General features: G+C 42.2%; 1 protein-coding gene across 1 annotated transcript in view; it reads right to left on the minus strand.

The window, feature by feature from the left end:
* The window catches only part of slc9a5 (solute carrier family 9 member A5), a 35,048-nt gene that overhangs the window by 17,537 nt on the left and 3,072 nt on the right, over positions 1–14,439 (minus strand). The window contains exons 2-8 of the mRNA XM_048263543.1: positions 9,079–9,381; positions 8,584–8,747; positions 5,346–5,424; positions 4,820–4,997; positions 2,150–2,370; positions 1,758–1,960; positions 479–568 (exon numbers count right to left, since the gene is read on the minus strand). Of these exons, the coding sequence (XP_048119500.1) occupies positions 479–568; positions 1,758–1,960; positions 2,150–2,370; positions 4,820–4,997; positions 5,346–5,424; positions 8,584–8,747; positions 9,079–9,381 (1,238 nt within the window). The remainder of the gene's footprint in view (positions 1–478; positions 569–1,757; positions 1,961–2,149; positions 2,371–4,819; positions 4,998–5,345; positions 5,425–8,583; positions 8,748–9,078; positions 9,382–14,439) is intronic.

The raw sequence follows: 14,439 nt of genomic DNA on the forward strand, positions 1-14,439 counted from the left end.
CGTTCCCAGCCCAAGGGATCCAGCTAACTATCTACTCTCACAATTATGTTTGTTGTCAGCAATCCCAGTATGTATTGTCCTTATATCTAAAAACAACATTTATTTAATTTCTATCATTAGTTCCCAAAACAAAGCAATGCAAAAACATTTATCAAATCCAAATACAGAATTTAATTAAAAGCTTGGCAGCTACATAACTACTTATAGCTTGTTCTGATGTATCAGTCAATGGGTAATTTATATGATTACATTATATAAAACCCCCCAAAAAGGAATACAAAAACCTTTATTTATCTAAATAGAAAATAGAGAACTATACTAAAGGTTTTGCCTGCTCCATAACTCATTCTCAAAGCTTCTTGGCAAGAAACAGCACTCCCTCAGGGCAAGCTATGCCAAAACCGATTTAGATAAATAAAGGTATTTGTATCGCTTTGTTTGGGGATTTTAGATTGTATGATGTCACACGTGCACTCACTCGCTCGTGGATCTCCTCGTTGATGGTGGGCTTCCTCTTCGTGCCCCGTGGTACCTTCAGCCACCTCACCAGAGGCTTGATGGTCAACCCCTAGCAGGCGCACAAGGGAAAACCAAACATCACACTCATTATCATCACTCTGAAGTGTAAAATGGCATAGGAAAACTACAGTAATAAGTTAATAAAAACATGGTTCTAGGTTGGAAAACTATGATATACTGAGGTGTCTTATCCACTTTGAATGGCTTCTCACAAACAGTACTAACAACGGCTGCCTGATGACAGACAGTGCTTCTATTGTGGTAACATAACACTATTGCTCATCATATTGTATTCTGTTTTCAATGAGGTGTAAATGTCATGGAAGGTATAAATGCAATCTTTGCATAAAAAAAACTAATTTTGGAGTCTCTGTCTCTGGCATTGAAAAAAGTGTCCTCAAATACCATTCAGTCGGGCACCAGCAGGAAGCTAATGATAGTGTAGATGTGGAGGGACAGAGGCTATCAAAAATAGGCACACATACACCCAACCGGCCACACACACACACACACACACAATCAATCCATTCCATTCACAGACACAGGCATAGACAAATACTCACTCACTCTCTCTCTCCCTCTCTCTCTGTCACTCACTTACACGCACACACACAAACACTCATATAAACACACACACACACACCACGCACACATAAACAAACACACACACTAATAAACAATCTAGAGTATGCATGCACGCAAACAGATGCACATTATCATCACATTATCTCCATAAGTCTCGTCATTCATCATAATTGCAGTCTGCCATGTCAGGGCCACGAGGCCAGTCGTGGAAATGTAACACTGGGCAGAGGTAAATGCCAACCCAGAGAGATAACGTATCCGTCTTCACAGGCACAGTGGCATAAAGATGGAGGGGGGGGTGGAGAGAAGGACGCAGACAGATAGACAGAGAGAGAGAGAGAGAGAGAGAGAGAGAGAGAGAAAGAGAGAGAGAGAGAGAGAGCATTTGCCCAAGGGGAATAGAAAATCCAGGGCAGACAGATGAAGATGCCCAGTCTCAGGCATTTACGGTGGCGGCGACATTGGAATGCTAACCAGCCACATCTTCCACTTTCCACATCAATGGAAATGTGGGGTTGGTGATTGCAAATATGCTAGGTGTTGTATTATATTGTGTAACTGTGTAAATGTCACATTTCCTTTGCTGAAAAGGAAAGAGCAAATGCATGTGATTTCCAAGCATGGCTGGCAGAAAGCCTTGAAAATATTCTCACCTGAAACATTACTGTGAAGAAAACCACAACTATAGTTGTTGCTACAAAGTAGTCTTTGGCCTTCACTTGATTTCCATCCAGAAGCACCACCAAGGCGAAGGCAACTGCACCTCTCAGGCCACCGTACGACATCACAACCTGGTCAATCTTGTCCAGAGGAACCAGTCTAAACCAGTTCAGGAACCATGTTTGCCCCACAACCCCTTTCCGTGAGAAAGACAGAAATGAAGATGTTCTGACACAGGCTTTAGACAAAAGTGTGCCATTACCATACGCACATATTCATTTTGAAAAAGAACAAGTGTATGCTTCTTGAGGGATACACTTATAATCACATGCCATTGTTCATTATCTCCTTATGCATCTGTAAGACAAAGACACTGTGTGGTTACCAATGGCTCTGAACACAAAGATGAAGATGAGGGTGCAGGAGACCAGGCCGGTGTCCCACGCCCACTTGGACTTGTCCACCGCAGAAATCCCCAAGAAGATGAAGATGATGGTCTCTGCAATGCTGGCCAGAGTCTTCATGGTGTACTTGACTGTAGTCCTGGACTTTTGAGATATATTTGCCTCCACGTACTTGTTGCATCCAATGCCACAGAATGTCAGTCTATCAAAGTGAGTGAGAAATAAATCAATTCAATAAGAGTAATCTGGGGTTTAGATAGATAGATAGATAGATAGATAGATAGATAGATAGATAGATAGATAGATAGATTCATTTTAATTATAGAGAGAGCTGGGCACTACAAAAAGTAATGTTATAATTACTGTACGCCCTCTGACTGATTACAATTTAAATTCCTTAAGGCATTCATATAGTTTATTTCAGCAAACACACTGAACTAATCCTGCATCTGGTGCCTTATGTCCACATTGTACTCTTTTCATACCACCTCATAGCTTTTTCACACTGGTCCAATCAGTGACCTTTGTTCACAGGGTTGATTTTCATTCCATGTCCACATTCAGCTCCACAGGTGATAATGATGTCGGCTTATCGCATGGTATAATCCAGTATTTACAAAGGCTGACAATACAGCTATCAGACACACCCGCTTCGTTTCCTTTTGCACTATAGAGTATTGTAGCCAATATCAGTGAAACACACATTACCTGAATACAAATTATTTCTACACAAAAAGAGTAGGATTATTTTCTAGGAAACTATAATTAACATATTATCTTGTGACCAGTGGAGGGCGCTTGTGACATGTGCTTGCCGGTTAAATATGCCTTTTTTCTTCTGCATTCATCTTCACAGGATTAAGTCCATTGTTAACAGACTTTGCATACAAGCTGACCTTTACACATGTCCTGACGCACTAAAAACCCTCTCGCTGTTTTGGTCAGGATAAATAAATAGTCTAAATCAAGCATGAGTAATCGCATTAGGTTATCTGACATACCGAAGAACCAAACCAAAATGGTTCCACTGAAACCGCACTGGCCTGTAGGGGATATTAAACCAAAAGGCTTTTAGCCTAGTCATCTTCATATTGTTTAGTGGCATAATAAATTAAATTGTGCAATTGAAATGTGCAATTAATTCTTCTTTCAAATACATAGCCTTGGGCATATATTACCACCACATTTCAAAAAGGTATTGTGTTGATTTTCCACTGAAAAAGCAATATACATATACAGCATATAAACTCACTGCAAGCACATCATTACTGCAAACGCATCATTACAGCAATACAGAGACAATTGCCTTAGTTTCAGGATTGATATTCAAAGCAGATTTAGCTAAATTATGCAACATGTAGGCAATATCATTGATCAGAGCCTCCTCTTGCCCTTAGCCTCCTGCATGCTGAAGAGGAAGTAACTCATCAAACTGTGTTAAGATGGCCGCTGCTGCCATATTGATCCATCAATATGGATTTTATTGAGCAAGGGTGGGATTTGTCAGCACACTGATGAGCATGTGCACGCACACATCTAATACACACCCACAAAGCCACACTCACACACACAAAGCCACACTCACACACACACCCACACACTCACACACACACCCACACTCGCACCCACACACTCACACATGCACTCACATACACACATGCACCTCCACACACCCTAACACAAACACACACACACACACACACACACTGTATACACACATACTCACTCACACACTCATAGCATAGACACATGGCACAAACACACACACACTAACACACACACACACACACACACACACACACACACACACACACACACACACACACACACATGCACCTCCACACACCCTAACACAAACACACACACCACACACACACACACACACACACACACACACACACACACACATACACGTACTCACTCACACACTCATAGCATAGACACATGGCACAAATACACACACACTAACACACACACACACACACAATAGATGAAGAAACCCTTCAGTATGTCTCTCTATTCTCTGGCCAAATCTCCTCCGTGGCTTCTCACCTTGGCTTTCCCTTTTCCCTTTCACTGCGCCATGAGTCATTCCTGCAGCCTACAGCTCTGTGCAAAGTTTTCCAGCTCTGTGCACAATCACAAGACACAGTTCCCCAACAGCACAAGGCCTCTTTCTTCATGAGGTAAACTTTAAACAGCGCTCATTAAATAGCATTAACTCAAACCGAAATGAGAAGGTGTAGTATGCTACTCAAGTAATGTTAAGAATACTCTGAAATGGCAGACTTTCTTTACCCAGTAAATTGTGACAGTGAAAGCTTACTTGGCTGTGTGAGGCCGTGTATTTGGCTGCAATCCAGGTTGTAATGTGTGTTTGTGCCATGTGTCTATGCTATGAGTGTGTGAGTGAGTGTGTGTGTGTGTGTGTGTGTGTGTTTGTGTTAGGGTGTGTGGAGGTGCATGTGTGTATGTGAGTGCATGTGTGTGTGTGTGTGTGTGTGTGTGTGTGTGTGTGTTTGTGTTAGGGTGTGTGGGGGTGCATCTGCTGCTGCTGATGCTTATGCCTGAGTTGCCTCTAGTTTTAGTTAGCAAAATTACAGACAGGCTGTCGCTGTTGTCGCTATTGAACTGCGAAACATACTACTCACGACAGGATGGCGGAGAGCGAGAAGAGCTCAGCGGTCAGGTAGGCCAGGTAGACCAGCAGGAAGACGAACAGCGGCTCGATGATGCGCACTTTCTTGGTGAAGCGCGTGGTGAAGGCGAGGATGACGGCGAAGATGAGGCCGACCAGCGTGCCGCCGATGCTAACGATGAGGAAGGAGGCTGGACGGGACAGAGACACAGACAAAAAAAGAGAGAGCGCGCGACAGGAGAGTGCGATGAAAAATACATGCATCATGAAAAGGGCACAGCTGGAAACAGTATTATAAAGTGTCCCCCTTACGGTGCTGCATGAGTCAAAATTCATACAAATTGACCCAAATGGGACCGTGCCTCCATTTATCTGTTTATATAGCCTACTGACGCAGGCTTGTAAAGGTACTGAGGTAAGTATATAATTTCCCAGGACATGATGTGGGGATGTGAGGAATGGTGTGTATTATTAGAACGCTGAATGTCCAGGTATTGTGCATGATTTCAGGTTTCTGAGCAGAGGTATGAAATACTCACCCACTCCTTTAAAATAGTCTGCGGTCAGAACATTGCCAGGGCCCACCTCCACAAATGACATATACACTTTGTACAGCACCTGTAAAGAAGATTAATGATGGTGGTGTTGGTCTGGTACTCTGGTACAGCCAATGAAAACCTCTTTGACTCCACTGTGCTCTTTAGAGTGCTTGACTCATAATTGCATTCTGGGAAATAAACATGCCCTAACAAGCCCTCAAATATCACTCCATGACCATGCACATCCTAATTGCATTTCCTGTTTCTCCCACTGCACTGCACACCAGGCCCAAATGCTAGGAGCATGCTAATGAACTCCACGACTGAGCCCTGGCTATAAAAGCATCCCCTTCGAGTACCTCTTTAGCCCCAAACACAGTGACTCACCCTCAGTGGCAGCACAGTCAGATAAACCTAAAGATGCTCTTTTAGTGCACCGAAGCAGTGTTCTACTTAAGAGCCTTGAAGCAGGTGTGCCCTAAGTGGAAGCCCGTTGATGCAGGGGGGACCAAAGTGGCCACAGACATAATTTGAAAGCTTGCTCGATCGCTGCTTCCCATTTACCATATGGCTGCTCTGGTAAGTTCTTATTATGCATGATCAAAGTGAGACCCTGCACTTACATACTCAACAACAACAACAACAGCTGGAGGTCCATGCTATGTTTAACTCTCTTTATCATGTCACTCAATAGTAGGTTGAGCAGATTCACTGAAAAGGCACCACTAAGTATTCATACAAAAAAAGCAAGTTCCCCTTTTCTTTCTCCTTTTTATTGCACTTTCTCCCTTTCATAGCATCTTTAGGTCTATCTGACTGTGCTGCCACTGAGGGTGAGTCACTGTGTTTGGGGTTAAAGGGGTAATCGAAGGGGATGCTTTTATAGCCAGGGTGCATTGGGCTCAGTCATGGAGTTCATTAGCATGATCCTAGCATTAGACTCATTATTTCCAGTTCATCAGACATGCAACAATGTAGTCTTCATGAATACAACTTCATTTTAATTAGGTGAGAGAATGAGGTATGAAAAAAAAGGTATGTTGACAGAATTGAGAGAATAGTTTTAAAAGCTTTAAACGGTTTACCATGTTGTAAGTCGCTTTGGCTGAAAATGTGTCAGCCAAATGTAATGTAATGTAATGTAATGTAGGTGGCACTGGCACCAAACCACAGTATGCCCATCCTTTGTAAACAGATCCACTACACTTCAAATGTGTGACAGTGTGACTTGTTTGCACAGACAGACTGATATTCCCTTAAACCAACACCAGCATGTGGTCAAGAGTCTGAGAAAGCCTGGTGGGAACCAGTCTCAAAAGAAGAAATCCATTTAATGTGAATGTGTTAACTTTTAACTAATCTTAGAAGCAAAAGTCGGTTGTGTAAGAGTTAAATACAAGGGGGAAATTATGAAGGGGGGCTAAGTATGCTTTCTTTGTTGACATGCCATGATGTAAATAAACTTTTCCGAGCATTCAAGGAAAGGAGCTTTTGTTACTTTCAAATGACCTCAAGCTTAAATGAGTAAGAAATGGAGCTGGTGATCTCTGAGGCCCCCAGGCCCTACTGATCCAACACAGATGGCAGAATTCAGAATTCATGACCTTTCCTTCACCTCCACTGCCTGCCCCTTACTGTAACTTGTGGTGGACTGTGAAAAGCAGTCTTTGCATCTCAGACAGACTATAAAGCTAATGATACACAAGGCAACTTTATGGGCAAAGCTCCTGATGGTTATTATTATTATTTGCATGTTCCCGCTTATATGGGCTAACAATTACTTTTCTAGAGAACTTTTATCATTAGTACACTCTTAAAACGAATGTGTTGTTTTCAACACATCTCTATGTCTAGATAGGGACAACACAACTTGTGTTGTTTGTAACACAGTGCTTTTGTTATACTGTGTACATTCTTACAACAAATGTACACAACATCTCTATGTCCAGACATAGTTTAAGTTGTTTCTAACACATTTGTTTTAAGTTTGTTACAAATTGTCAAGATCATCCAGCCAGAACACATGGAACTGGTTAGTGGTTGCCCAGAAACATTGCTTAAAAGGTTGCCCCAAGTAGCATCACCTTAAGAGTTTATATTAGAGTCTAATGGCTCCTACTGAACATCTCTACACCTGAACAGGGATTGATGGATTGTTTTCACGTAAGGCAGTTTCTGGAAATATTTGGATCAGATTCCACCTTGGGCAGCAGAGCCATGCCAGTTGTGCTGGGAATGGAACATGGGTAGGCTACGTTGATCGGCTTACCCCAGAAGTAGGCACAGTAAGCAATGCCCAGGAATGTCAGGGGTTACTTTTGCAAGTAATCCTTGCCAGATGGGTCAAACTCCTAATGTACTCTAATCCAAGCATTTCAAATGAATACTGTAGTTAGATGGAAATTGCCTGCATTACACCAAAGAAAGCCTAAGACCAAACACAGATAGCCCGTTTACTCTTTAAGGGGTCACTCAAACAAAATGTCCTTCTGTCACTCTTCTACATCATTACCAAATTATTGATGAGGAGATCCTACGCCCGTTAAACCCTGTAAAGCTCTCTCTCTTTTTCTTTGACTGTCTAGAAGAATTAACACATTGACAAGTGAGTGTGCTGACAACAGCATTAGCGAAGTGGAAGCTCTAAAAGCTGTAGCCTTCTCAATTAGAATGTTTTTTTTTTACTACCCTGGTAACACTACTTCATGCTTTTTTTAATTGTGGTATTAATTTGGGCCTTAGTCGTGGCTAAATCTACAGGGAGAGCCTATGAGATCAGCAGTGCACTGAGCAAACCTCAAAGAGGGGCAGATGGGCTCGATCTTCATTATGGCAACAGACATGCTAGAGCAATATCAATGAATTATTGCACACACCAGCACTATACACCCCCAGAGTAAACACGTCCAACATAACCCAAAATGAAAACGGTGCACTGGTAAATATTCATGATGATTAAGAGTAAACAGGAAAATCAAAACTGTCAGCTGCTAAGTACATTAAAGCACTGTCAGTCAGCCTTAGGCAGCAGGTGAATCAGGTAGGCTTGTTCTTTGTTCTTTCTGATTCTTTGGTTCTCTCTCTCTCTCTCTCTCTCTCTCATCTTTCGTGTTCTGCCTTCCTTCGAGTCACATGACCTTTTGGCGTCTCTCCCTGAAGTGCTCCTAAAACACGTCTGCTCTGCACTGCCACTGATGGAGGTGGTCAGCAGGGCTTGCAGGGGGGGCAGATGACTCACCACAGTGACCGCGTCATTGAGCAGCGATTCCCCGAACACGATGATGAAGAGGGTCTCGTTTATGTGCACCTCCTCAAACACCGCCAGCACGGCCACAGGATCCACGGCCGAGATCAGCGCCCCGAAGAGCAGGAACTCCATCAGGCCTCCCTCCACCTTTTGGTCTACACACAAAGAGAAGTACACAAATGAACACAATGTACTCACACTCACACAAACTTCTGAGTAAAGACATCTGCATAGTGGATGTCCATTTCATTCTTAAGTAGGGAAAACATGAATAAAGAGATAAAGACAATACCAAAGAACTAGAAAGAATAAAGAACAATGTTTTATATTTCACACATTTGAAGGCTGACTGAGTGCTTTAATGTACTAAATAGCTGACAGTATTGACTTTCTTGTCAATTAATATCTATATTCTAAACATTCTCCCAAAGAAACACATCAGCAGGTATAGGTCCTTCACATGTGCTGCCACAGACAGAACCTCACCAATAACTCCGGCCAACTTCATCCCGTAGAGGCAGAATCCCGTGCAGAAGGCGTTCCACAGCGTGCCCACCACTGCGTACAGCAGGATGGCACCCAGGTTGTCGAAGAAGAGCCGGGCTGGCATGAAGTAGCCCGCGTCGCCCACGATGGTGGGCAGCAGGAAGAGGAAGAAGAGGCCTGGGTCAAGCTGGTTGTGCGCCTCTTTGCTGGTAAGGAGGACGATGCCCCCCAGCACCAGGCCGATGAGGATGAGCATGCAGCTCTCCGGCACCACGGTGGTGAAGCGCTGGGAGAAGTGGAACACTGGAACACCAGATCACACCTCTCTGTCAGGGAGAGCCAGGGAGTCTCACACGGATACATTTGCACTTTCACATGAAGAATTTATTTTGGCAACGAAGGCCTATTTGACACCTTACTCGTCATGCACTCAGAGATCTTTATTTTATAAATCTAAAGGTGAAATTATGGACAGTAATGATATCTTGAATGATATTCTTGAATTTCCCCTTGGGGATTAATAAAGTATCTATCTATCTATCTAGACACTTGTCAAACAACAATGTTTGGATGTTTGACTTTCACGGTTAGAACGTGGAGGCTTGCATGCCTCACTGAACTCTCAGAGCCTTAATTTGGAAGAAAGGCCTTGGAGTCTTCTTCTTTATTGACTTTTCATATTTTTTCCTTTTCCATTCTCATATATAGTCACGTTTAAATGTGCATATTTGCCTAGGAATGAGAAAAATATGCTTGGTCCATGCATTTGCACTTTTCAAATCAGGGCCCCTACAATCTTACTGCAGTGTGAGAGGGGATGAATCATGTGCAGTCTAAGAAAAAGACGTTGCACTGCATTTGAACTTGTTTTGCTTGTTTATCTTGCTTCCTGACTTGCTGACACGACTTGTTTTGATTGCTGGACAACAAATAATTTATTGTCAGCACACAGAATGGAAAGGAAACATCACTGGACACGATACCTGCATGGGAGCTGATAATGTGTACACTGCAGTTCAGAGGCAAGGATAGAAATGTTTGAGAGGTAAAAGCCTCTAATGGTCATATAAACAGCCATTACAATAATCGCTTCCTCTGTCTTGTAAATGGAGCTATCTAATCATGTAAAACATGATATGAGTCTGAGGCTTTTAAACATAATCATAAATCACAATGAACATTTACAAATATTTTTTCCTTTTAGTGGAATTAATAGTGGCAGTGATTCCAAGCTGCTCACAAACTATTACTTCTCTTGATTGCAGATTACATGCGAAAGATGATAATCACTGTGTGTGTCACTTGGGAATGTGCTTTTGCAGTCTTTATGTGATCCACTTAAATATAAAATGCCACACAACACATTCAGTAGCAGCAAACACTTTGCACTTGACATCAGAGGGAGAGAAAAAACACACAACCCGCCAAACTCACAGCTCATGTACCGAGTGTTAGCATGGCACCCTTCCCAATGAGGTGCCAAAAAGACCCTGGTAATCTTAATCTGGGATGCCAGATACCACTGTTGAGCCTGCTGGAGGTGTCACAGGCCTAATTCAATGAAATACAGATGAAGGAAGGTGCCTGTTTAATGACCCCAGTGTGATGCTCTCGAATGGCTGTTGCTGACGTTTTTTGCCTGCAAAGGTTTTGCTTTGTAAGTAATTTTGTTATTGACGGTAAACAGACTTGGTTGTTGATTGGCCACTGTGTGAAATTCCCTACCTACTTTGACATCATTAGGCCATATGCAAAACATTAAGTTGCACTTACTCATTAAATTACAACATCAGAAGGTCAATGTCGAGTGGAGGGCCATGAGCACAAAGACAGACTCCTTTCACTGGACATTATTTTACAGTTAATTTGAGTTCAAATGTCTGTTAGAGCATTCGAAATGATAACACATACTTATACTTGAAATACATAAGAATAATGACAGATACGGTATATCAACTATGCCTCTATGGGTTGTGACATGCAGCGAAAATACGTGTGTCTGGGTAAAACAGACAAAATGTGGAAACCCTCACCCATAATAAAAAAAAATACAGTAACACAGGTGTGACTCAGGGTATGAAGAAAGGAGAGGGTGGGGGGTTGATGTAATAGGCAGAAGAGGGTGGGTGATCACACTCTTTAATGGTGCAGATTATTCATGTATTTGGTTTCCATTCTAGCCATATGGCCATGAGCACTGGTCTGCCAGGAACATATCAATCAGCCTGCCATGAGTCATCATAGAGAGAGTACAGAATGCTATGAACAAACAACACACACACACACACACACTACAGACACATCTACAACACACACACACACACACACACTTAGAAATGCACATACTGTAAACAATCACACAAACACACACATAAACAACCATATACTGTATAAACACACACACACACACACACAGAGTTTGGACACACATTAATAAAACATGAATGAACACACATGCTACAGTACACACAAATAAATCCATATGCCCAAAGACATAAAAATGACCCATGAAAAATCACAGACACAGTCTGCTCACACACAACACACAGACAGGTAGACACACATATACACATTGGGGCCAGCCGTGGCCTACTGGTTAGCACTTCGGCCCTGTAACCGGAGGGTTGCCGGTAGTGCTGGGCGGTATACCGGTTCACACCGTATACCGGTGTATATTTTCGTTATGATATGAATTTTTAATATACCGCCATACCGCGCAACAGTGTTTCAGACGGGACTTTTTTCACACGCACGCATGGTGCGACTGCGAGCGAGGCGTAGTGAGGACACAAAACACCTTACGTTTTTCCACTGAAGTATGACCCTTAAGGCTTCATTTCTTGTTAGGTAAGGGGTTTATTTAAGGGTGTTGCACATAATACTAATTGTTGAATAATAATTGTTTGTTTTGTTAAAGAAAAATGTTAAGGGATACTGCATTGAAAGGGATTTACCGTCACGAAAATACAACAATTGTCAATGATTGTTCAACAGCAGTAACTAGCTGGCTAGTAGGCGATGTCGTTAGTTAGCAACCCACCGAACACAGTGAAGTTTAATGATCTTACCATTCATCTCACCTTAAGAATATTCGCTGAAATTATCCAGGTAGCAAGTAAAGCATGTTATAGACATTAACTGAACAATACTAGCTGGCTAGTTAGAAATGATCCTGACTGTCATCAGTGCACCAAAACGAACTTGTTTGTTAATGTTTTGCCTAGCGAACCGAACCGAAGCTCATGGCTGGCTTACAATACATCCACATGAAGTTAACGTTAGCCTACCACTATAATGTTATGTAAACCACACAATAACAATAAGGCATGTTTCTGATAGGCATATTTGACAGAGTAAGCATATTAGCAGAGATGTTTTATTTTCAATTGTATAATTTTCAAAAAAGTATAATTATTGCAAGTTGCACTACTTTTTGTATTGGTTTTGTACAAGATGAATATTTGCACAGTAAAAAAATCTATATTTTGACTGCAATTGTCTTTGCATTATGATTCCTCACTTCATTAGAATCATGAGTGGGTCTTTCTAAACAGCATCATTTTCTGGGGCCATGCAAACCTGCATTACCATTAGTGTGGAGTTATTCTACATCATGACAGGAAAACAGACCATCCTTAGTCAATCTACTGCAGCAATCCCTCTCTCAACCTGTAGAAAATGCTGTGAACATCTGATTATGCATGAGAAAAAAATACCATTTACCGTGAAACCGTGATATACATTTTTGGTCATACCGCCCAGCACTAGTTGCCGGTTCGAACCCCGACCAGCAGGCACGGCTGAAGTGCCCTTGAGCAAGGCACCTAACCCCTCACTGCTCCCCGAGCGCCGCTGTTGATGCAGGCAGCTCACTGTGCCGAGATTAGTGTGTGCTTCACCCTGACTGTGTGTACACTGTGTGCTGTGTGTGTTTCACTAATTCACGGATTGGGATAAATGCAGAGACCAAATTTCTCTCACGGGATCAAAAGAGTATATATACTATATACTATACACACACACTTATAGACAGAGTGTGAGAGAGAACAAAATAATTCATTCATTTTTAAAAAAAACACACAGGACAGACTTCCACAGTCACAGCTGACAACCATGCGGCCTACAAAAAAACCCAAAACTAAGGAAATGAGTTCTCCTTCAGAGGATCTGTCAACAAACAACACACACTGCCACCACTCCTACAAAACCCATATGGCCTTTCAAATGGATATTAGTCAAACAGGCAACGGCAATGAAACCACAAAGCACACGTCCGCCCCCTCAGTCACTTCGGCTCGTATACAGGGACCAAGCGGTCATAACAGCAGACCATTTCTGAGTGCTTCCACCTGTGATCCCACATAAAGGCCTGTTAGGGCGCCACAGGCTCTTATTAAGAGAACAGCAGGGGTGGAAGGGGCTATATTTCCCGGGTGTCTTAATGCAAAGTGAGATACTCTCTCTCTCAATTAGTCCTTAATGGGTAGGAGCATGGCAGCCATGGTTCTGACCGCTAATAAAGTGAGGCTCTTCCTGAGAGCTGCACACGTTCTTGCTTATCGTTAGCACTCAGCTGCTGCAGCCGAGATGGACACCTGCTGCTGGAACCCTGCAGACACAGGAGAGCTGGAAGGCCCCTCAGGGTTGTGTGCGTCAGCTAAGATTGTGTTAAAGAGAAAAGTAATGTGTGTTTCAGAGAGAGAGAAAGAGAGAGAGAGAGAGAGAGAGAGAGAGAGTGTGTGTGCGTGTGTGTGTGTGTGTGAAAGAAAGTGACAAAGATACCAGACAATTACATTGAAGAGAGGTTGGGAGAGAGCCAGCTAGTAGATGCCACAACATGTGCCATGTTTTGCTAACATACAAGGCTGTGAAATTAAGGTCTAGCCTACTGTTGGGTTTAATGGAATTAGAGTAATAGGCTACCATTTACATCTGGAGATAGTTCCGTGTCATTCTTGTAGTGCTCACCAAAATCATAGAAATTATCATTACAAGACACTTATCTCCTATAATCCAAGATAGATTTTAGTTAGGCTTTTGAGTATTTATTTTAACAAATGACATGGAAAACATTATGAATTTCATCCACATGCATAATGCACAATAACACTAAATTAGCCTAAAACCGTGAGACTCAAGCAAGCCTCACAGCCTTAAAGTAGATAATAATGTTCTGATATGTGCCATTTCGTTTTTGTTCCATTTCAATTTCTAATAATAATGTAAGTAATAATTACTAATTATGTAAATGAAAAAGGTGAAAATTAACACAAAAGAAAAACATGAATAATCCTGTCTATGATGTGACCAATTGAAGAACTGCAATAATCATGCATTGTAAAGGACATCTTGCCTTGCCTT

This window comes from Alosa alosa, chromosome 14 (assembly GCF_017589495.1).
Source record: "Alosa alosa isolate M-15738 ecotype Scorff River chromosome 14, AALO_Geno_1.1, whole genome shotgun sequence".
NCBI classification, from domain to species: Eukaryota; Metazoa; Chordata; class Actinopteri; order Clupeiformes; family Clupeidae; genus Alosa; species Alosa alosa.